At 37.3% G+C, this 22569-nt stretch overlaps 1 protein-coding gene across 1 annotated transcript; it reads left to right on the plus strand.

The window, feature by feature from the left end:
- Nucleotides 1–13895: 13895 nt before the first annotated feature.
- On the plus strand, nt 13896–21984 carry LOC136248128 (uncharacterized). Its single transcript, XM_066039943.1, has 3 exons — nt 13896–20386; nt 21056–21196; nt 21894–21984. Exons 1-3 carry the CDS (start codon nt 13896–13898, stop codon nt 21982–21984), a joined length of 6723 nt encoding a protein of 2240 aa, XP_065896015.1.
- Nucleotides 21985–22569: the final 585 nt, after the last annotated feature.

The following is a 22569-nucleotide window of genomic DNA, read 5'->3' on the forward strand; positions in this document are numbered from 1 at the left end:
TTTTCCAACTTTGACAATTGATAACTTCAGATTGGAAGGAGCTATTGTCTTGAAATTTGGGCAGTGGTGTTTTCTTTGCAGCTGAACTCTCTACAAGGTAATTTCTTCTAGCTGATCTCTCTACAGGGTGATTAGTTTGTAGCTGAACTATCTACAAGGTAACTTCTTCTAGCTGATCTCTCTAAAGGGTGATTTGTTTGTAGCTGAATTCTGTACAGGTGATTTGTTTGCAGCTGAGCTCTTTACGGTTTCTTTGTAGCTGAACTCTCTACAAAGTAACTTCTTCTAACTGATCTTTCTACAGGGTGATTTGTTTGTAGCTGAACTATCTACAAGGTAATTTCTTCTAGCTGATCTCTCTACAGGGTGATTTGTTTGTAGCTGAATTCTGTACAGGTGATTTGTTTGCAGCTGAGCTCTTTACAGAATGGTTTCTTTGTAGCTGAACTCTCTACAAGGTAAACTTTCTAGCTGATGTCTCTACAAGGTGACTAGTTTGTAACTGAACTTTCTACAAGGTGACTTCTTCTAGCTGATCTTTCAATAGGGTGATTTGTTTGTAGCTTCACTCTCTACAAGGTAACTTCTTCTAGCTGATCTCTCTACAAGGAGATTTGTTTGTAGCTGAACTCTCTACTGGTGATTTGTTTGTAGCTGAATTCTGTACAGGTGATTTGTTTGCAGCTGAGCTCTTTACAGAATGGTTTCTTTGTAGCTGAACTCTCTAAAAGGTAACTTCTTCTAACTGATCTTTCTACAGGGTGATTTGTTTGTAGCTGAACTATCTACAAGGTAATATCTTCTAGCTGATATCTCTACAGGGTGATTTGTTTGGAGCTGAATTCTGTACAGGTGATTTGTTTGCAGCTGAGCTCTTTACAGAATGGTTTCTTTGTAGCTGAACTCTCTACAAGGTAATTTCTTCTAGCTGATCTCTCTACAGGGAGATTTATTTGTAGCTGAACTCTATACAAGGTAACTTTTCTAGCTGATGTCTCTACAAGGTGACTAGTTTGTAGCTGAACTCTCTACATGGTGGTTTCTTTGTAACTGAAATTTCTACAAGGTGACTTCTTCTAGCTGATCTTTCAATAGGATGATTTGTTTGTAGCTTCACTCTCTACAAGGTAACTTCTTCTAGCTGATCTCTCTACAGGGAGATTTGTTTGAAGCTGAACTTTCTAAATGATGGTTTCTTTGTAGCTGAACTCTCTACAAGGTAATGTCTTCTAGCTGATCTCTCTACAGGGAGATTTGTTTGCAGCTGAACTATCTACAAGGTAACTTCTTCTAGCTGATCTCTCTACAGGGAGATTTGTTTGTAGCTGAACTCTCTACAGGTGATTTGTTTGAAGCTGAACTTTCTAAATGATGGTTTCTTTGTAGCTGAACTCTCTACAAGGTAATTTCTTCTAGCTGATCTCTCTACAGGGAGATTTGTTTGTAGCTGAACTATCTACAAGGTAACTTCTTCTAGCTGATCTCTCTACAGGGTGATTTGTTCATAGCTGAATTCTGTACAGGTGATTTGTTTGCAGCTGAGCTCTTTACAAAATGGTTTCTTTGTAGCTGAACTCTCTACAAGGTAACTTCTTCTAACTGATCTTTCTACAGGGCAATTTGTTTGTGGCAGAATTTTATACAGGGTGATTTCTTTGCAGCTGAACTCTCTACATGGTGGTTTCTTTGTAGCTGAACTCTCTACAAGGTAACTTCTTCTAGCTGATCTCTCTACAGGGTGATTTGTTTGTAGCTGAACGATCTACAAGGTAACTTCTTCTAGCTGATCTCTCTACAAGGTGGTTTCTTTGTAGCTGAACTCTCTAAAAGGTAACTTCTTCTAACTGATCTTTCTACAGGGCAATTTGTTTGTGGCTGCATTTTCTACAGGGTGATTTCTTTGCAGCTGAACTCTCTACATGGTGGTTTCTTTGTAGCTGAACTCTCTACAAGGTACTTTCTTCGAGCTGATCTCTCTACAGGGAGATCTTATCTACAAGGTAACTTCTTCTAACTGATCTTTCTACAGGGCAATTTGCTTGTGGCAGAATTTTATACAGGGTGATTTCTTTGCAGCTGAACTCTCTACGTGGTGGTTTCTTTGTAGCTGAACTCTCACCAAAGTAATTTCTTCTAGCTGATCTCTCTACAGGGTGATTTGTTTGTAGCTGAACTCTCTACAAGGTAACTTCTTCTAGCTGATGTCTCTACAAAGTCACTAGTTTGTAGCTGAGCTCTCTACATGGTGGTTTCTTTGTAACTGAACTCTCTACAAGGTGACCTCTTCTAGCTGATCTTTCTACAGCGTGATTTGTTTGTAGCTGAACTCTCTACATGATGGTTTCTTTGTAGCTGAACTCTCTACAAGGTAACTTCTTCTAGCTAATCTCTCTATAGGGAGATTTGTTTGTAGCTGAACTCTCTACGTGATGGTTTCTTTGTAGCTGAACTCTCTGCAAGGTAACTTCTTCTATTGATCTCTCCACAGGACGATTTGTTTGTAGCTGAACTCTCTACATGGTGGTTTCTTTGTAGCTGAACTCTATACAAGGTGATTTTTTCTAGCTGAACTATCCATTTCCATAGTTGCATGAACTCCCTACAAGGTAACTTCTTCTAGCTGATCTCTCTACAGAGTGACTTGTGTGTAGCTGATCTCTATACATGTTTCTTGTTTCTAGCTGATCTCTTGAATTCTCTTCAGGGTGACTGCTCTATTAGGATGACTGCTCTATTAGGATGACTGCTCTATTAGAGTATCTCGATCTTGCACTTGCTGCACCAAGTTGGATTTCGTGTTATAACTCCGTGGCTTTAAGTCTGATTCTTCTACACCATTGATGAGCCTTTCTAAGATGATTACTCCATCTGTACAACGATTTTCAAAGCATTACCCCAAGCGGTTTATCTGGTAGGCGTGGCAAGCAGTCGCTATTTTTATTAGCTAATCTCGATTGCGTAATTGTTACACATTGTTGGTTTTTTCGTTGTATCTTCCTGTTTTTTAGCTCGATTTCTTTCAAACCACAAAAGGTTTGAAGTTCAATAGTTAACCTATTCACTCACCGATTTTCAGCTTCTTCCCATACGCGGTTTACCCTGTAGGCGTGACAACATATTGGTGTTAATTTTCGTGAATAATCGCTCATAACTCTTTGCCTGTTTATCGTATTCCAGCCAAAGTTGGTACCGAGATGCGCCTTTATATCCCCCTTCTGTGTGCCACATTTCAAGGCAATCGGATATGGCGTTCGAGTTTTATAGCAATTTTTGTAAGTGTGCGACAAGAAAAAGAAAAATAAGAAGAAAAAAACGAAGAAACTGAGCCAATTTTTGAAGTCGCATATCTCGGAAACGCGCGAAGCGATTTCGCTCAAATTTGGAATGTGGAGTGCTGCAGTTGGAGGGAATGTCCACAGCAAAAATCGTCTTGTTTCATCAAGGAAGCACAGAGCTACGGAGGTGCGAAAATTGCGTTTTCTTTCTTCCTGTCAATATACTCACGGGTGTTACGCGCCGGCTTCTTGGGCCGCACGACACATTACCGTGTGTCTTGATCTAATCATGTACACCCATGTAGATTCAACCCAATAAATGTTGCAATAACCATTACATATATAGGTAGTTGATACTATCAAAGTAGTTTCTACTTTTCTTTTTTTACTGTGTATGGAGGTCACTGGTTCTAACTCTAGTAAGTTTTTTCAACAATTTTGTGTACCATTTTTCCACAGCTTGGCTGTGTTTGTGAAGATTTGTTTATAGCTGAGCTTTCTACAGGTGTGTTGTTTGTAGCTGAATTGTCTACCATGTGACTTAATTGTAGTTGAATTCTCCACGGTAGCTGAACTCTGTACGGGGTGACTTGTTTGTAGATGAAATCTTTACAGGGTGGTTTGTACTTTGTTTCTAGCTGATCTCTCCACAGGGTGGCCTGTTTATAGTTAAACAGTGATTTGTTTGTAGCTGAACAGTCTACCAGGTGACTTGTTTTTAGCTGCACTCCCTACTTGGTAACTTGTTTGTAAATGAACTCTCAAGAGGGTGATTTGTTTACAGATAAATTCTGCACAGGTTGATTTGTATAAAGCGATAACTTTTACATCACAAAATAACGTTAAAATGCGTAACCGCTGTGGCAACTTCTGCAAGGCAAGAAGTGGGGAAAATTCAATGGTGGGGCTCCTTCAAGTCATGATCAGCTTCTGGTGATTCATTCAGCATGAAACTTACTCAGGATCGTACATCCTTTACATCAGGACATAGAACAGAAGTTGGGAAAGATGATGGTACTTACACCCAATGCCACTCACCAATTTCTAGAGGAGTGATATCTCTCCCACTTATATATAGCTCTATAAATGCTCTGTGGCTAGCACCTTATGTATAGCATGGGGTGCAGTCGAGAGATAAATACATTATACATACATATGTAGACTTGAGACCACACTAAATGCTACAGCTATATCTGTACACTATACATGTGTGGTATCTTAACTAGTAGTACTGGATCATATTATTCTCGTAATTGCTTTAGTAATATTTCAACAAGGGATCTACTCAGTAAACTATTCTAATACTGTGCTACTAATACACAAGGTGCCTCCTAAACAAGGTGCAAAGAAGTTACTTGTGGTAGTTTGAAAGGTGTTAGAGTAAAATTTATTTTATACTGGCAATCTATAAAATATGTTATGAATTGACTGTCGATATATAGCTAATAGTTGTGTGCACAAAACAGAAGTAACACCCATACAAAACATGCATAGCATAATATCAATATGGGTGTGTATTCTTACTGTCAGGTAAACATTGATGTTGGTATTTAATTGCTAATAATGTTGTTTGTCTATCAGAAAATTTTATCCTATCATGGTCTCCACCTTTGGGATTTATACATAGATGTAGCTACAACTGGTAGCTACTTTCTATATGTGTAACAGGCTGGCATATATGACTGGATTTGTGTAAAAGGGTCTTCCACACGCATCCAATTCACAAACTGTGATGACTCATAACTTCAGATTAGAAAAGGATAATTATAATTATTGACTTGAAATTTGTTCAGCGGTGACCATCAACACAACTAGTAGGTGGAGATAATTTCAAGGCTTCATATCACTAGAACACTAAAAGAATCGGATGTGCATTGAAGACTCCTTATCAGAAATCTGGTCACATAGCTATGTCCATTAAAATACCAGTAATACTATTATATATGCAATTGTGACAAACATATCACCCATAGCTTCTATATGGTGCATCATGCACATCATCATACTGTATCTGCACAAAGAGCCATGTACATAATTTTAACTACTGTGCGCATAATGGATTTAGACCCTTTGTAGTGGGTGGGCCTTGTGGAAAACTGTTATATGGACATAACTATTACTACACACACTGCACCCATAAACCATTTCGATAGTTCAAGGAAAATAGACAGTTATATACACAATAGGGTTTCAATGCTATCTAATCCAAAACAGCCAAGCTGTAAAAAAAGTGTGCGGCCCTCAAAAAGGCTATGGTGAAAAAAGATGTGAAATCCAAGGTGGTGGCCAAGAAATGGCTTGATGGTAGGTTAATGGTAAAAATTTTAATAACAACAATTCAGGTGAATTTTAGTGCCGCTTGGTCAATTGGCACAAAATTCACCTGAATTGTCGTTATTAAACTTTTTACCATTAACCTACCATCACAGCCATTTCTTGGCCGCCACCTTGGATTTCACATCTTTTTTCACCATAGCCTTTTTGAGGGCCACACACATTTTTTACAGCTTGGCTGTTTTGGATTAGATTTCACTTCTTTTTGTATTTGTATACCCCAAAGCCGGCCTATGGCCTGCTTTGGGATTTTTTAAACCTATCTTTTTTTCTTTACCACAGGAAGAAGAAAAGATGAAGCAGATGTACCTTAAATATTTCTGATTTTATCAGTAAATGTACAAATTATATATAAAATACATATATTTATTACAGAACTGTCCATGGTGGTTTCTTTGTAACTGAACACTCTTCAAGGTAACTTCTTCTAGCTGTTCTCTCTACAGGGTGATTTATTTGTAGCTGGATTCTGTACAAGTGATTTTTTTGCTGCTGAGCTCTTTACAGAATGGTTTCTTTGTAGCTGAACTCTCTACAAGGTAACTTCTTCTAACTGATCTCTCTACAGGGAGATTTGTTTGTAGCTGAACTCTCTACAGGTGATTTGTTTGCAGCTGAACTATCTAGATGATGGTTTCTTTGTAGCTGAACTCTCTACAAGATAACTTCTTCTAACTGATCTTTCTACAGGGCAATTTGTTTGTGGCAGAATTTTCTACAGGGTGATTTCTTTGCAGCTGAACTCTCTACAAGGTAATTTCTTCTAGCTGATCTCTCTACAGGGTGATTTGTTTGTAGCTGAATTCTATACAGGTGATTTATTTGCAGCTGAGCTCTTTACAGAATGGTTTCTTTGTAGCTGAACTCTCTACAAGGTAACTTCTTCTAACTGAACTCTCTACAGGGAGATTTGTTTGCAGCTGAACTCTCTTCATGATGGTTTCTTTGTAGCTGAACTCTCTACAAGGTAACTTCTTCTAGCTGAACTCCCTACATGGTGGTTTCTTTGTAGCTGAACTCTCTACAAGGTGACTTCTTCTAGCTGATCTTTCTACAGGGTGATTTGTTGGTAGCTGATTTTTCTACAGGGTGATTTGTTTGCAGCTGAACTCTCTATATGGTGGTTTCTTTGTAGCTGAACTCTCTACAAGGTGACTTCTTCTAGCTGATCTCTCTACAGGGTGATTTGTTTGTAGCTGAACTCTCTTCATGATGGTTTCTTTGTAGCTGAACTCTCTACAAGGTAACTTCTTCTAACTGAACTCTCTACAGGGAGATTTGTTTGCAGCTGAACTCTCTACATCGTGGTTTCTTTGTAACTGAACTCTCTACAAGGTGACTTCTTCTAGCTGATCTTTCTACAGGGTGATTTGTTTGTAGCGGAATTCTGTACAGGTGATTTGTTTGCAGCTGTGCTCTTTACAGAATGGTTTCTTTGTAGCTGAACTATCTACAAGGTAACTTCTTCTAACTGAACTCTCTACAGGGAGATTTGTTTGCAGCTGAACTCTCTTCATGATGGTTTCTTTGTAGCTGAACTCTCTACAAGGTAACTTCTTCTAGCTGAACTCCCTACATGGTGGTTTCTTTGTAGCTGAACTCTCTACAAGGTGACTTCTTCTAGCTGATCTTTCTACAGGGTGATTTGTTGGTAGCTGATTTTTCTACAGGGTGATTTGTTTGCAGCTGAACTCTCTATATGGTGGTTTCTTTGTAGCTGAACTCTCTACAAGGTGACTTCTTCTAGCTGATCTCTCTACAGGGTGATTTGTTTGTAGCTGAACTCTCTTCATGATGGTTTCTTTGTAGCTGAACTCTCTACAAGGTAACTTCTTCTAACTGAACTCTCTACAGGGAGATTTGTTTGCAGCTGAACTCTCTACATCGTGGTTTCTTTGTAACTGAACTCTCTACAAGGTGACTTCTTCTAGCTGATCTTTCTACAGGGTGATTTGTTTGTAGCGGAATTCTGTACAGGTGATTTGTTTGCAGCTGTGCTCTTTACAGAATGGTTTCTTTGTAGCTGAACTATCTACAAGGTAACTTCTTCTAACTGAACTCTCTACAGGGAGATTTGTTTGCAGCTGAACTCTCTTCATGATGGTTTCTTTGTAGCTGAACTCTCTACAAGGTAACTTCTTCTAGCTGAACTCCCTACATGGTGGTTTCTTTGTAGCTGAACTCTCTACAGGTGATTTGTTTGCAGCTGAACTCTCCACATGATGGTTTCTTTAAATTTGTAGCTGAACTCTCTACAAGGTAACTTCTTCTAGCTGATCTCTCTACAGGGTGATTTGTTTGTAGCTGAACTATCTACAAGATAATTTCTTCTAGCTGATCTCTCTACATGCAGGGTAATTTGTTTGTAGCTGAATTCTGTACAGGTGATTTGTTTGCAGCTGAGCTCTTTACAGGATGTTTTCTTTGTAGCTGAACTCTCTACAAGGTAACTTCTTCTAGCTGAACTCCCTACATGGTGGTTTCTTTGTAGCTGAACTCTCTACAAGGTGACTTCTTCTAGCTGATCTTTCTACAGGGTGATTTGTTTGTAGCTGAATTCTGTACAGGTGATTTGTTTGCAGCTGAGCTCTTTACAGAATGGTTTCTTTGTAGCTGAGCTCTCTACAAGGTAGTTTCTTCTAGCTGATGTCTCCACAAGGTCACTAGTTTGTAGCTGAACTTTCTACATGGTGGTTTCTTTGTAACTGAACTCTCTACAAGGTAACTTCTTCTAGCTGATCTTTCTACAGGGTGATTTGTTTGTGGCTGAACTCTCTACAAAGAAACTTCTTCTAGCTGATCTCTCTACAGGGTGATTTGTTTGTAGCTGAATTCTGTACAGGTGATCTGTTTGCAGCTGAGCTCTTTACAGAATGGTTTCTAATTAGCTGAACTCTTTACAAGGTAATTTCTTCTAGCTGATGTCTCTACAGGGTGACTAGTTTGTAATGAATTCTCTACATGGTGGTTTCTTTGTAACTAAACTCTCTACGAGGTAACTTCTTCTAGCTGATCTTTCTATAGGGTGACTTGTTTGTAGTGGAATTCTGTACAGGTGATTTTTTTTGCAGCTGAGCTCTTTACAGAATGGTTTCTTTGTAGCTGAACTCTTTACAAGGTAACTTCTTCTAGCTGATGTCTCTACAGTGTCACTAGTTTGTAAACAAATTCTCTACATGGTGGTTTCTTTGTAACTGAACTCTCTACAAGGAAACTTCTCCTAGCTGATCTCTCTACAGGGAGATTTGTTTGTAGCTGAACTCTCTACATGTGATTTGTTTGCAGCTGAACTATCTAGATGATGGTTTCTTTGTAGCTGAACTCTCTACAAGATAACTTCTTCTAACTGATCTTTCTACAGGGCAATTTGTTTGTGGCAGAATTTTCTACAGGGTGATTTCTTTGCAGCTGAACTCTCTACAAGGTAATTTCTTCTAGCTGATCTCTCTACAGGGTGATTTGTTTGTAGCTGAATTCTATACAGGTGATTTATTTGCAGCTGAGCTCTTTACAGAATGGTTTCTTTGTAGCTGAACTCTCTACAAGGTAACTTCTTCTAACTGAACTCTCTACAGGGAGATTTGTTTGCAGCTGAACTCTCTTCATGATGGTTTCTTTGTAGCTGAACTCTCTACAAGGTAACTTCTTCTAGCTGAACTCCCTACATGGTGGTTTCTTTGTAGCTGAACTCTCTACAAGGTGACTTCTTCTAGCTGATCTTTCTACAGGGTGATTTGTTGGTAGCTGATTTTTCTACAGGGTGATTTGTTTGCAGCTGAACTCTCTATATGGTGGTTTCTTTGTAGCTGAACTCTCTACAAGGTGACTTCTTCTAGCTGATCTCTCTACAGGGTGATTTGTTTGTAGCTGAACTCTCTTCATGATGGTTTCTTTGTAGCTGAACTCTCTACAAGGTAACTTCTTCTAACTGAACTCTCTACAGGGAGATTTGTTTGCAGCTGAACTCTCTACATCGTGGTTTCTTTGTAACTGAACTCTCTACAAGGTGACTTCTTCTAGCTGATCTTTCTACAGGGTGATTTGTTTGTAGCGGAATTCTGTACAGGTGATTTGTTTGCAGCTGTGCTCTTTACAGAATGGTTTCTTTGTAGCTGAACTATCTACAAGGTAACTTCTTCTAACTGAACTCTCTACAGGGAGATTTGTTTGCAGCTGAACTCTCTTCATGATGGTTTCTTTGTAGCTGAACTCTCTACAAGGTAACTTCTTCTAGCTGAACTCCCTACATGGTGGTTTCTTTGTAGCTGAACTCTCTACAGGTGATTTGTTTGCAGCTGAACTCTCCACATGATGGTTTCTTTAAATTTGTAGCTGAACTCTCTACAAGGTAACTTCTTCTAGCTGATCTCTCTACAGGGTGATTTGTTTGTAGCTGAACTATCTACAAGATAATTTCTTCTAGCTGATCTCTCTACATGCAGGGTAATTTGTTTGTAGCTGAATTCTGTACAGGTGATTTGTTTGCAGCTGAGCTCTTTACAGGATGTTTTCTTTGTAGCTGAACTCTCTACAAGGTAACTTCTTCTAGCTGAACTCCCTACATGGTGGTTTCTTTGTAGCTGAACTCTCTACAAGGTGACTTCTTCTAGCTGATCTTTCTACAGGGTGATTTGTTTGTAGCTGAATTCTGTACAGGTGATTTGTTTGCAGCTGAGCTCTTTACAGAATGGTTTCTTTGTAGCTGAGCTCTCTACAAGGTAGTTTCTTCTAGCTGATGTCTCCACAAGGTCACTAGTTTGTAGCTGAACTTTCTACATGGTGGTTTCTTTGTAACTGAACTCTCTACAAGGTAACTTCTTCTAGCTGATCTTTCTACAGGGTGATTTGTTTGTGGCTGAACTCTCTACAAAGAAACTTCTTCTAGCTGATCTCTCTACAGGGTGATTTGTTTGTAGCTGAATTCTGTACAGGTGATCTGTTTGCAGCTGAGCTCTTTACAGAATGGTTTCTAATTAGCTGAACTCTTTACAAGGTAATTTCTTCTAGCTGATGTCTCTACAGGGTGACTAGTTTGTAATGAATTCTCTACATGGTGGTTTCTTTGTAACTAAACTCTCTACGAGGTAACTTCTTCTAGCTGATCTTTCTATAGGGTGACTTGTTTGTAGTGGAATTCTGTACAGGTGATTTTTTTTGCAGCTGAGCTCTTTACAGAATGGTTTCTTTGTAGCTGAACTCTTTACAAGGTAACTTCTTCTAGCTGATGTCTCTACAGTGTCACTAGTTTGTAAACAAATTCTCTACATGGTGGTTTCTTTGTAACTGAACTCTCTACAAGGAAACTTCTCCTAGCTGATCTCTCTACAGGGAGATTTGTTTGTAGCTGAACTCTCTACAGGTGATTTGTTTGCAGCTGAACTCTCTACGTGATGGTTTCTTTGTAGCTGAACTCTCTACAAGTTAACTTCTTCTATCTGATCTCTCTACAGGGAGATTTCTTTGTAGCTGAACTCTCTACAGGTGATTTGTTTGCAGCTGAACTCTCTACGTGATGGTTTCTTTGTAGCTGAACTCTCTACAAGTTAACTTCTTCTATCTGATCTCTCTACATTGTGGTTTCTTTGTAGCTGAACTCTACAAGGTGATAACTTCTAGCTGAATTATCTCTTTCCATAGTTGCATGAATTCCCTACAAGGTAACTTCTTCTAGCTGATCTCTCTACAGGGTGAATTGTTTGTGGCTGATCTCTCTACAGGGTGACTTGTTTCTAGCTGATCTCTATACAGGTTACTTTTTTCTAGCTGATCTCTTGAATTCTCTTCGGGTGACTGCTCTATTAGGATGACTGCTCTATTAGAGTATCTCGATCTCGCACTTGCTACACCAAGTTGGATTTCGTGTTATAACTCCGTGGCTTTAAGTCTGATTCTTCTACACCATTGAAGAGCCTTTCTAAGATGATAACTCCATCTGTACAGCGATTTTCAAAGCATTACCCCAAGAGGTTTACCTGGTAGGCGTGGCAAGCAGTCGTTTTTTATTAGCTAATCTCGATTGCGTAATTGTTACACACTGTTGGTTTTTTCGTTGTATCTTCCTGGTTTTTAGCTCGATTTCTTTCAAACCACAAAAGGTTTGAGGTTCAATAGTTAACCTATTCACCCACCGATTTTCAGCTTCTTCCCATACGCGGTTTACCCTGTAGGCGTGACAACATATTGGTGTTATTTTTCGTGAATAATTGCTCATAACTCTTTGCCTGTTTATCGTATTTCAGCCAAAGTTGGTACAGAGATGCGCCTTTATACCCCCTTTCTGTGTGCCAAATATCAAAGCGATCGGATATGGCGTTCGCGTTTTATAGCAGTTTTTGTAAGTGTGCGAAAAGAGGAAGAAAAATAAGAAGAAAAAAAGAACGAAGAAACTAAGCCAATTTTTGAAGTTGCATATCTCGGGAACGCTTGAAGCGATTTCGCTCAAATTTGGAATGTGGAGTGCTGAAGGTGGAGGGAGTGTCGACAGCAAAAATCGTCTTGTTTCATCAAGGCAGCACAGAGCTACGGAGGTGCGAAAATTGCGTTTTCTTTCTTCCTGTCAATATACTCACGGGTGTTACGCGCCGGCTTCTTGGGCCGCACGACACACTACCGTGTGTCTTGATATAATTATACTGAAAGATATTTATTTGGCTATTTCATCATTGCATGATTTGCCAGTTTGCTTCATTGGTCACCACACAATGGAATTTATTGCAAATTAGTGACTGAGACTCATACATGATCAAATGGATGTTTGATAGTTGTATATAAATAATTATATACAAAGCCATACATAGCACTGAAAAATTAGACCATTAATATTTTACCAGTAGATATGTGTGTCAATACTATTGTGTTACAATTCTACTAGTGTTTTACATTTGTTGATTTCCATTGTTAGAGAGACACATGAATGTACCACTGTTGAAACCCTCTGTGATATTCTGAGCCAGTAAATGTATACCATGAGAATTGGTTAAAACATGTATGTATGTGTAGAATGCCAGCTACAATAATATTCTATGATATGCCTTGCCCATACACAATACTACAATAATATAATAAGCAACACAGTAACAATACCGCCATGAAGTGCTCTTTTAAATTACCCCTGGTATACCTCACACCCATGGGTGAAACACCTTACAAGTGGCTAATTTGTAATATCAGTGGGTGTTCATGGAAGAATATATTTTAGTATAGTGAATCCAAACTCTGGTAATTACATTAGGGAATTTACCTATGGCAATTTTTACAGTAAGTATACCCAATAAACACAGGATACATTACATAGGTGTTGTCATATTGTAGATCCTGATGTATAATTGACAATTGTGTGATTAGATAATGTTACATTGTGTTTACTGTTTACCTATACCAAGATTAAATTATTGGATTTCACACATGATTATGGAATCATTGACTATCCATTGCATTTTTAAATGAAAATTTAGCAATCTAGAATTAACCACCTTCTGTGCACTTTTGCATGCGTTCTATCTACAGTACATCTATCCATCTATCTATGTATCTGTCTGTCTGTGAAACCTGAGATCCACATGAAAACTGTGTCACACTTCTTCACTTTGTTGGAATTTGGTATGCATCAATGTATATTATATTTACATTCAAGTAGTATAAATAATTGCTGCTGTTATTTGTTGCTATGTGCTGTATCTTCAAATTTTATGTCAGGGAATAAAATTTTTGGTCTATACAGGTATATAATGAAAGACACTTGTATAATACACAGTACAATTCATTGTATATACCAAGCCTTCAATGCACATGCTTTCATCTAATAAATGTTACCACACCTGAAAAACTGGGAATGTGGGTACAGAGTCCAGGTCTATAGTGCAATGTCTGGTATGCAAAAATCACATAATAACTATAAAAGTGACCGCTGATCAAACAAAATCATTGTAAACTAGCAGTCTCCCCACTGTGTGATTCCATTCACAAAAAACAGTGATATTATGCATATAATGCATAATATCATGTATGCATGTAAAGTTAAAAGAATCCCAAGTAGTGGAAAAGGGTTATTCAAAAATGAATTAGGCCACACTGCTTGAATTTGTGGCTGCTAAAAAATTAATTTACACCAAAAATTTTAATGTGCAGAACTTGAATGTTACAGTGTAAATCTACAGTTTATTTCAAATATTCCATTGTGATCATCGTACTGAACATAGCACAGTGACTTGAAGCAAGTGTGTGATGTAATATTAAGTCATATGTTTGACTCCTGTACGTATGGCTTCTGGTAGTATATATTTCCTTATGTCAAGTCAAGCATTAGTCTTGTTCATATTTGCTGTTGTTGTGGTATACATTGCCATAATGCTTATTGAAAGAATTGTAATTATTGCTGTACTTTCTGTGGTCCTCAAAAAAGCCGATGGAATTTCTTTCTCTCAAAATGTTACTTTTTATTCAAGGGTGGAATTTGAACAAGTAACTAGACCATGTTGTGTAATTGGAGATCGCTCTTTCCTCTTGTTGGAAAGTGCACTGTATAGCTTTACTAACAACACCATAATCAAAATAGTTGGATCAAATGCTGCACTGGACACAAAAATCAGTTTAGAAAATCTTGAGAACGTTTCGATAATTGGACATGGAACTCCCACTGTGAACTGCAATGGTATTGGAGCAATACGATTTTCCTACTGCAACAATGTGACAATTAAAGGTATTAATTGGGAGAACTGTGGCTCCAGCAATGAATCATCTTATCCAGTATTGAGCTCCTATAAATCATCTAATGTCACCATTCAAAATTGTGCATTTTATTCTTCAATGGGACAAGTTTTACTATTCTCAGAAACATCAGGAAATATATTTATCAACAGTTGTGAGTTCACACATAACAACCAATACAGAGGTCATGGAGTAGCAGTACAATGCACAATTGAGGCTACAACTCCTACCATAACAAGGTTGGTGATTGATGGATGTTACTTCTCTAACAATGTAGCTGCCAAAAGCATTGTTTACATCAGTGGTCAAGGAAGCAGACAGTTTTCATACTTGCAAAATTCAAAGTTTGTTGGCAATGAAGGAGTGCCTATTTACCTTTCAAAACAAAAGCTACACATTACAGGTAATGTGCTTTTCAAACAAAACATGGTAATCTCTGGAGGAGGACTTTTTAGCTGCAGTTCAGTTGTTATATTTAAGAACGAATCCAATGTGACCTTTTACAATAATTCAGCAATCACTTATGGCGGAGCGATATTTATTAATGATTCCAGAATATATTTTGGAGAATACTCGGTCATACGATTTGCTAAAAATTCCGCTAAATCATTTGGTGGTGCTCTTTACTCCATGAACAAGTCTGTTATGGTATTTGGGGAAAATACCACAGTAAAGTTTCAGAGTAATAAGGCTGTTGCACGTGGGGGAGCTGTGTATTTTGAAAATTACAGTAATGTATTATTTGATGAAAACTCAGCAGTGGTATTTAATAACAACAATGCTAAATATGGAGGAGCAATTCTTTCCTTTAATCATTCTAAAATATCATTTAGTGATAATACGAAGGTGGCATTTAGTAACAATGAAGCTGACTATGGAGGGGCAATGTTGATTGAAAGTTACTCAGCAATCTCATTTGATGGAGAAACAACAGTGTCATACAAGAATAATAAAGCCAGGATAAGTGGAGGAGCAATTTATTCTCATCAGGAATGTAACATCACATTTGATAGTCACTCAACGGTGAAATTCTATAATAACGGTGCTGAGTACGGAGGAGCAATGCTATCCACTGAATATTCCAATATATCATTTGATGGGAACACAACAGTTAACTATGAAAGGAATAAAGCTAATGAAAAAGGAGGAGCTGTTCACTCTGAGCAGAACTGCAGGATTAGATTTGCTGCAAACTCAAAAGTGAAGTTAAGGTGTAATGAAGCAGGATATGGAGGAGCATTGTCCTCTGAACATTATTCTGATTTATTCTTTGTTGGAAGCACAATAGTGACATATGAAGGAAACAAAGCCAGTAAAAATGGAGGGGCTGTCACTTCTTACCAAAACTGTAGCATCACATTTGATGTAAACTCAAAAGTAAAATTTTCACTTAATGAAGCAAGATTTGGAGGAGCGGTATACTCTAAAAATTATTCAAAATTATCTTTCGAAGGAAATGCTACTGTGGCATACAGCAACAACAAAGCTGACATAAGTGGAGGAGCAATTTATTCTCATAAGAAATGTAACATCACATTTGATAGCCACTCAACGGTGACATTCTATAACAACAGTGCCACACATGGAGGGGCAGTGTATTTTATAGATTATTCTATTGTGTCATTTAACAAAAATGCAACAGTAACATATAGAGGTAATGAAGCACATAAAAATGGCGGAGCTATTTCCTTCCATGAGTATAGTAGCATCACATTTAATGGAAACTCAAAAGTGGAGATGAGTGACAATGAAGCTAGATATGGAGGAGCAGTCTACAGTAGAGCTTGTTCAGAAATATCATTTGATGGAAACGCTACAGTGTCTTACAACAACAACAAAGCCAGTGTAAGTGGAGGAGCACTTTATTCTCATAAGAAATGTATCATCACATTTGATGGTCACTCAGCGGTGATGTTTTGTAACAATAGTGCCACATATGGAGGAGTTGTGTATTCTATAGCTCATTCCATTATATCATTTAATGGAAACACATTAGTGACTTATAAAAGTAACAAAGCCAACATATATGGAGGTAGCATTCACTCTTATGAGAACTGTAGTGTTACATTTGATGAAAACTCAGAAGTGAAATTTAATGACAATGTAGCTCATCTTGGTGGAGCAGTGTTCTCTCATAGATATTCAAAAATATCATTTGATGGAGCCACAATGGTGTCATATAAAAGCAACAAAGCTAGTGAAAATGGAGGAGCTATATATTTCAATGATAACTGCAGTGTCACATTTAATGAAAACTCAGAAGTGACATTTAGTGACAATGAAGCTAGATACGGTGGAGCAGTGTACTATTTTAGTTATTCCATAATGTCATTTAATGGAAACACAATAGTGACATATATAGGTAATAGAGCTGATAAAAATGGAGGAGCTGTTCGTTCTAAAGAGAACTGCATCATCACATTTGACGACAACTCAAATGTGAAATTTTGTGCCAATAGAGCTCAATATGGAGGAGCTGTGTATTCTGTAGATCATTCCATTATATCATTTTACAAAAATACAACAGTAACATATAGAGGTAATGAAGCACATAAAAATGGCGGAGCTATTTCCTTTCATGAGTATAGTAGCATCACATTTAATGGAAACTCAAAAGTGGAGATGAGTGACAATGAAGCAAGATATGGAGGAGCAGTCTACAGTGCAGTTTATTCAGAAATATCATTTGATGAAAACACTACAGTGTCTTATTACAGTAACAAGGCCAGCACAAGTGGAGGAGCAATTTATTCTCATGAGAAATGTGACATCACATTTGATAGCCACTCAACAGTTACATTCTATAATAACAGTGCTGAGTATGGAGGAGCAATGTTGTCCACTGAATATTCCAATATATCATTTGATGGGAACACAACAGTTAACTATGAAAGAAATAAAGCTTATGATAAAGGAGGATCTGTTCACTCTGAGCAGAACTGCAGGATCACATTTGCTGCAAACTCAGTAGTGAAGTTAAGGTGTAATGAAGCAAGATGTGGAGGTGCAGTGTACTCTGAAAATTATTCAAAATTATCTTTCGATGGAAATACTACAGTGACTTACAACAGTAACAAAGCCAGTGAAAGTGGAGGAGCAATTTATTCTTATGAGAAATGTAACATTACATTTGATGGTCACTCAATGGTAATGTTTTATAACAACAGTGCCACAAATGGTGGAGTTGTGTATTCTATAGATCATTCCATTATATCATTTAATGGAAACACATTAGTGACATACGAAAGTAACAAAGCCAACATATATGGAGGTGGAATTTACTCTTACGAGAACTGTAGTGTTACATTTGATGAAAACTCAGAAGTGACATTTAATGACAATGTAGCTCATGTCGGTGGAGCAGTGTTCTCTCATAGATATTCAAAAATATCATTTGATGGAGCCACAATGGTGTCATATAAAAGCAACAAAGCTAGTGAAAATGGAGGAGCTATATATTTCAATGATAACTGCAGTGTCACATTTAATGAAAACTCAGAAGTGACATTTAGTGACAATGAAGCTAGATACGGTGGAGCAGTGTACTATTTTAGTTATTCCATAATGTCATTTAATGGAAACACAATAGTGACATATATAGGTAATAGAGCTGATAAAAATGGAGGAGCTGTTTGTTCTATAGAGAACTGCATCATCACATTTGACGACAACTCAAAAGTGAAATTTTGTGCCAATAGAGCTCAACATGGAGGAGCTGTGTTTGCTATAAGTTATTCAAAAATCTTATTCGGTGGAAACACAATGGTAATATTTCAAGGTAATGAAGCCACACAATATGGAGCATGTATTCTTTGTCATACAAACTGCAACATCACATTTGATGAAAGTTCAAAACTGACATTTAATAACAATGGAGCACAATTCGGAGGAGCAGTCTACTCTAGACTTTATTCAGATGTATCATTCAATGGACACACAACAGTGATCTACAATAACAATAAAGCCAGTGTAAGTGGAGGAGCAATTTATTCTCATGAGAAATGTAACATCACATTTGATAAACACTCAATGGTGACATTTTATGAAAATAGTGCCAGGCATGGAGGGGCAGTGATCTCTACAGATTACTCTAACATATTATTTGATGGAAACACAGTAGTGTCATATAAAGGAAACAAAGCCAGTAATAGTGGAGGAGGTATTGACTCTCAGCAGAATTCCAGCATCACATTTGATGAAGATTCAAGAGTGAAATTTAGGGACAATGAGGCAAGATTTGGAGGTGCAGCGTACTCAGATAGGTTTTCAGAAATATCATTTAATGGAAACACAATAGTGACATATGAAGGTAACAAAGCCAATATAAGTGGAGGAAGTATTTACTCTTGTGACAACAGCAGTATCACATTTGATGGAAGCTCAAAAGTGATGTTTAGTGACAATGTAGCTGAATATGGAGGAGGAGTTTACTCTCACAGTTATTCAGCAATATCATTTGATCAAAATGCGACAGTTATATACAGCAGTAATAAAGCTAATGAAAATGGAGGGGCTGTTTATTCTAATGAGAACTGTAGCATCACATTTGAAGGGAACTCTAAAGTGAAATTTTGTGACAATAGAGCTGCAACTGTTGGTGGAGCTATGTCATACAATGGGTATTCAAGTTTAATATTTCAAAGAAATGCCAAAGTAGAGTTTACAATTAATAAAGCTAAAGATGGTGGAGCTATTAATATTCAGTACTCTAAAATGAATGTTGTAATGAGTTCACTGGTAAGATTCAGCTACAATTCAGCTAGTAGAAATGGTGGAGCAATATACCTTGGTGATAATTGTACTATGACATTTGAAACTAAATCTGATGTTATATTCCATCACAATAATGCTTCTCTCTTTGGTGGTGCAATTTATGGCAAACTGAGGCAAGTTAACCGTAGTAAAATATTTTTTAACTCCACAAGTTCACATTTTAGTAACAACACTGCTTTTGATGGTGATGATGTTTACATATACATTCAGCCATCATGTGATGAAACATGTTTCAACAGCAGTATATTGGGATTAAATGTGATACACAACAAACCACCTCGCCATCTAGCCTTGTATGACCCAGCCATCTGTGTCAATATTACCAATTCACTGAATGATTGTGGTACCTACTTTGTTAATAATATAATGCTTGGTCAAAACATCAAAATTAATGCCTGTGTACTAAGTTTTCATAAACAACATCCTGGAGGTGTTAACTTTGTGGTGAGAAGTGAAAATCAACATCACAGACTTGATGGTACAAGATTTGTGCCTATAGCTTGTAATCTGTTTGAAGGCACCAATGTAATGGGCAAAGAGATTTCAGATAAAACTAATTTTTCAATGACGATCACATCTTATACAGGTAGCAACAGCGACTTAGAAATTTCTGTTAGACTAATAGCAGAACTATCGCCATGTCACCATGGTTACCACTATGATGATGCTATTAAAAAGTGTATATGCTACGCTGACAGTGACATTGTGTCTTGTTCTGGTAGCACATCTACTATCAAAAGAGGTTACTGGTTTGGTATTGTTGAGGGTAAAAGAACAGTAGCAGTTTGTCCTAACAATTACTGCAACTTTACTTGTTGTGAAACAACTAATGGATTTTACCAACTCTCACCAATGAGATTAAACCAGTGTAGTTCACACAGATCTGGTACTGCTTGTGGTAGTTGTGAGAAAGGCTACACTCTCTCATTTGATTCTGTAAAATGTGTAAATGTCGAAAAATGCGCAACTGGACAGGCAGTACTATTGATAGCATTGTCAGTGATATATTGGATAGTTTTGGTTGTGGTAGTGTTCGTAGTGACATACTATCATCTTGAGATCGGTTATTTCTATGTTATTACATACTATTACAGTATGCTGGACATTCTACTGGATCAAAATTTGTATGTTTCACAAGGACTGTTTACTGTTGTTAGCATTATGTCTAGTGCGGCCAAAGTGACTCCACAATTTTTAGGACAACTCTGTTTGGTGGGGAATCTAAGTGGAATTGATCAACAGTTCATTCATTATGTACATCCACTAGCTGTCACCATCATTGTAGGAATGATCTGCCTGTTAGCAAGGATGTCTTACAGATTTTCAGCTTTTGTTAGTCGGGGAATTATCCGTGTCATTTGTTTTCTTCTCCTGCTTTCTTACACTTCTGTGGCAACAACTTCATTACTACTATTGAGATCACTGACATTTCATAATGTAAATAAGGTTTACACTTACCTGTCACCTGACATAGAGTATTTTCATGGCCGCCATCTACCATATGTTATCATAGCAATATTATGTACACTAGTGATTGTGATTGGTCTACCACTTCTGCTTTTTCTTGAGCCTTTCATAAACCACAAGATCAACTTTTATAGGATAAAGCCATTGCTGGATCAGTTTCAAGGATGTTATAGAGACAGATATCATTCATTTGCAGCTTATTACATGATTTGTCGAGTGGTGATTATTTCAATAATCATCATCACCTCCTCCAACAGAAATATCACCCATGTTCTCTTGCTCATTATAAGTACAATATTACTATTAATTCAGCTTATCATTAAACCATATAAGAGCAAGATTCTAAACACTTTTGATGGGGTCATTTTACATATGATGATCTTCACTTCATTAAAATCACTTTTCAGTGATTTCGGAACAGGAGTATTGTCAGCAGTAATTATTCTTTTTGTAGTACTACCCTTAATAGCATTTGCTGTAATGGAACTGATTGTATACAGAGAGAACATCAAAAAGATTTTCATGCGTTGCAAACCTAAACCTGTTATTTCCAATAACAACATTGAAGTACCCTCCATCAGTGGTGATATTGGTCTTGTCATAGATAACACTATGAGGAAGAATGCTACCATAGTTGACATGTAAGTATGGATCATATATAGTTACACAAGTGCTCCACACACTTGTGTACTGTTTCGCATACACGCACGCATGCACACACATACATACACACAAACACAGAGTGGTGTGAGCTGCAACACATTTAAGCCACACAGTTGACCACTAATTAGTTCAAAGTGTCCCTTCACATCTCACTTATGATTGGTTTTAGGATTTGCTTTCATTTTTGTGCTCAAATCAAATGATTTTCTGTACATTAAAATGAAAGCCCCAAAACCACTGGTTTAGATAATTTTCAACATTATGCTAATGCAGTCAAACATAGTGTTTAATTCACCTTAGAAAGCTAGCTACTTTTGAGCACCTTTTTGATGGCAATAGCTGTAACACAAGCACATCACCATGAATGGTAGAGAAGGTGGTGAGTAAGAATAAAAAGTAACTGAGCAGGTACCTAAATGTATAGCTCTTAAGATCACTTGACACACTCAAACTGAAAGATCAAATTATTACAATTATAATTGCTATGATTGACTGCTGCAATAGAGTGGGTTACTAACAGTACCTCCATCACAAATTTATTATTGGGTACTTTTATGGTGTCATCATTTTCAAGTCTGTCAAAAAATGTTAAATAAAAATTTCGGATTTTCTTTGTATACTGTATCTACACAATGATTCTACTTATTCACATATTTTAAAATTATCTACTTGTAGCAGAAGAGATTCTAATGAAACAGCTGTGATTCATGACACCATGATCCACTATCGTGAACCCATTATGGAGATGATGAATGACGAAGATTGATGAGACAATGTACAGTAGATAACACGCATTATGCATATCCACACAGTATAATATAATGCAATACTTACTGTACACTTACTGCAATACTGCATTTATGATTGTATGTACTAACTGTATACATTTACAAAGCTTGATTTTGCTGCATTTAGCTATTGGATCCACACAAAACAGCCAGGCTTTGAAAAATAATGCAGCCTTAAAAGCCTGGGTGAAAAAAAGTTGTGAAATCAAAGGTGGCGGCCAAGAAATGGCTGCAAAAATGCAAATAAATTTTTTTAACAATGCATGTGTTGTTAATGCACACAGTATAATTAGCATTAACATCATTGCACCCATTTCTATTGAAAAAGGGCCTACACTGTAGGTACAAAAGGCACATGGATTAATCGGTAAGTAACATAGGCATAATATGTGTATCTAATAAGCATACCACATTTTAGGTCAGATCTAACTAATGATGTTGAGCATGGAAAAGGTTATTTAGCAAACATGACTGATAGTAGTATGAGTAGCCTTATAGTTTTATCCATCAAATAATGATTAATATACAGAGGAAATGCCATAAACAACCACAAATATTGAGAC

This window comes from Dysidea avara, chromosome 2, assembly GCF_963678975.1.
Source record: "Dysidea avara chromosome 2, odDysAvar1.4, whole genome shotgun sequence".
Lineage (NCBI taxonomy): Eukaryota > Metazoa > Porifera > Demospongiae > Dictyoceratida > Dysideidae > Dysidea > Dysidea avara.

Excerpts from the sequence above, each read along its gene's own strand:
- LOC136248128 (XM_066039943.1), top strand. The coding sequence starts at position 13,896 with ATGTCAAGTCAAGCATTAGTCTTGTTCATATTTGCTGTTGTTGTGGTA. Across the intron at positions 20,387-21,055 it reads ATTGTAGGAATGATCTGCCT|AGAGAACATCAAAAAGATTT; the intron begins GTTAGCAAGGAT and ends GATTGTATACAG. Across the intron at positions 21,197-21,893 it reads AATGCTACCATAGTTGACAT|CAGAAGAGATTCTAATGAAA; the intron begins GTAAGTATGGAT and ends ATCTACTTGTAG.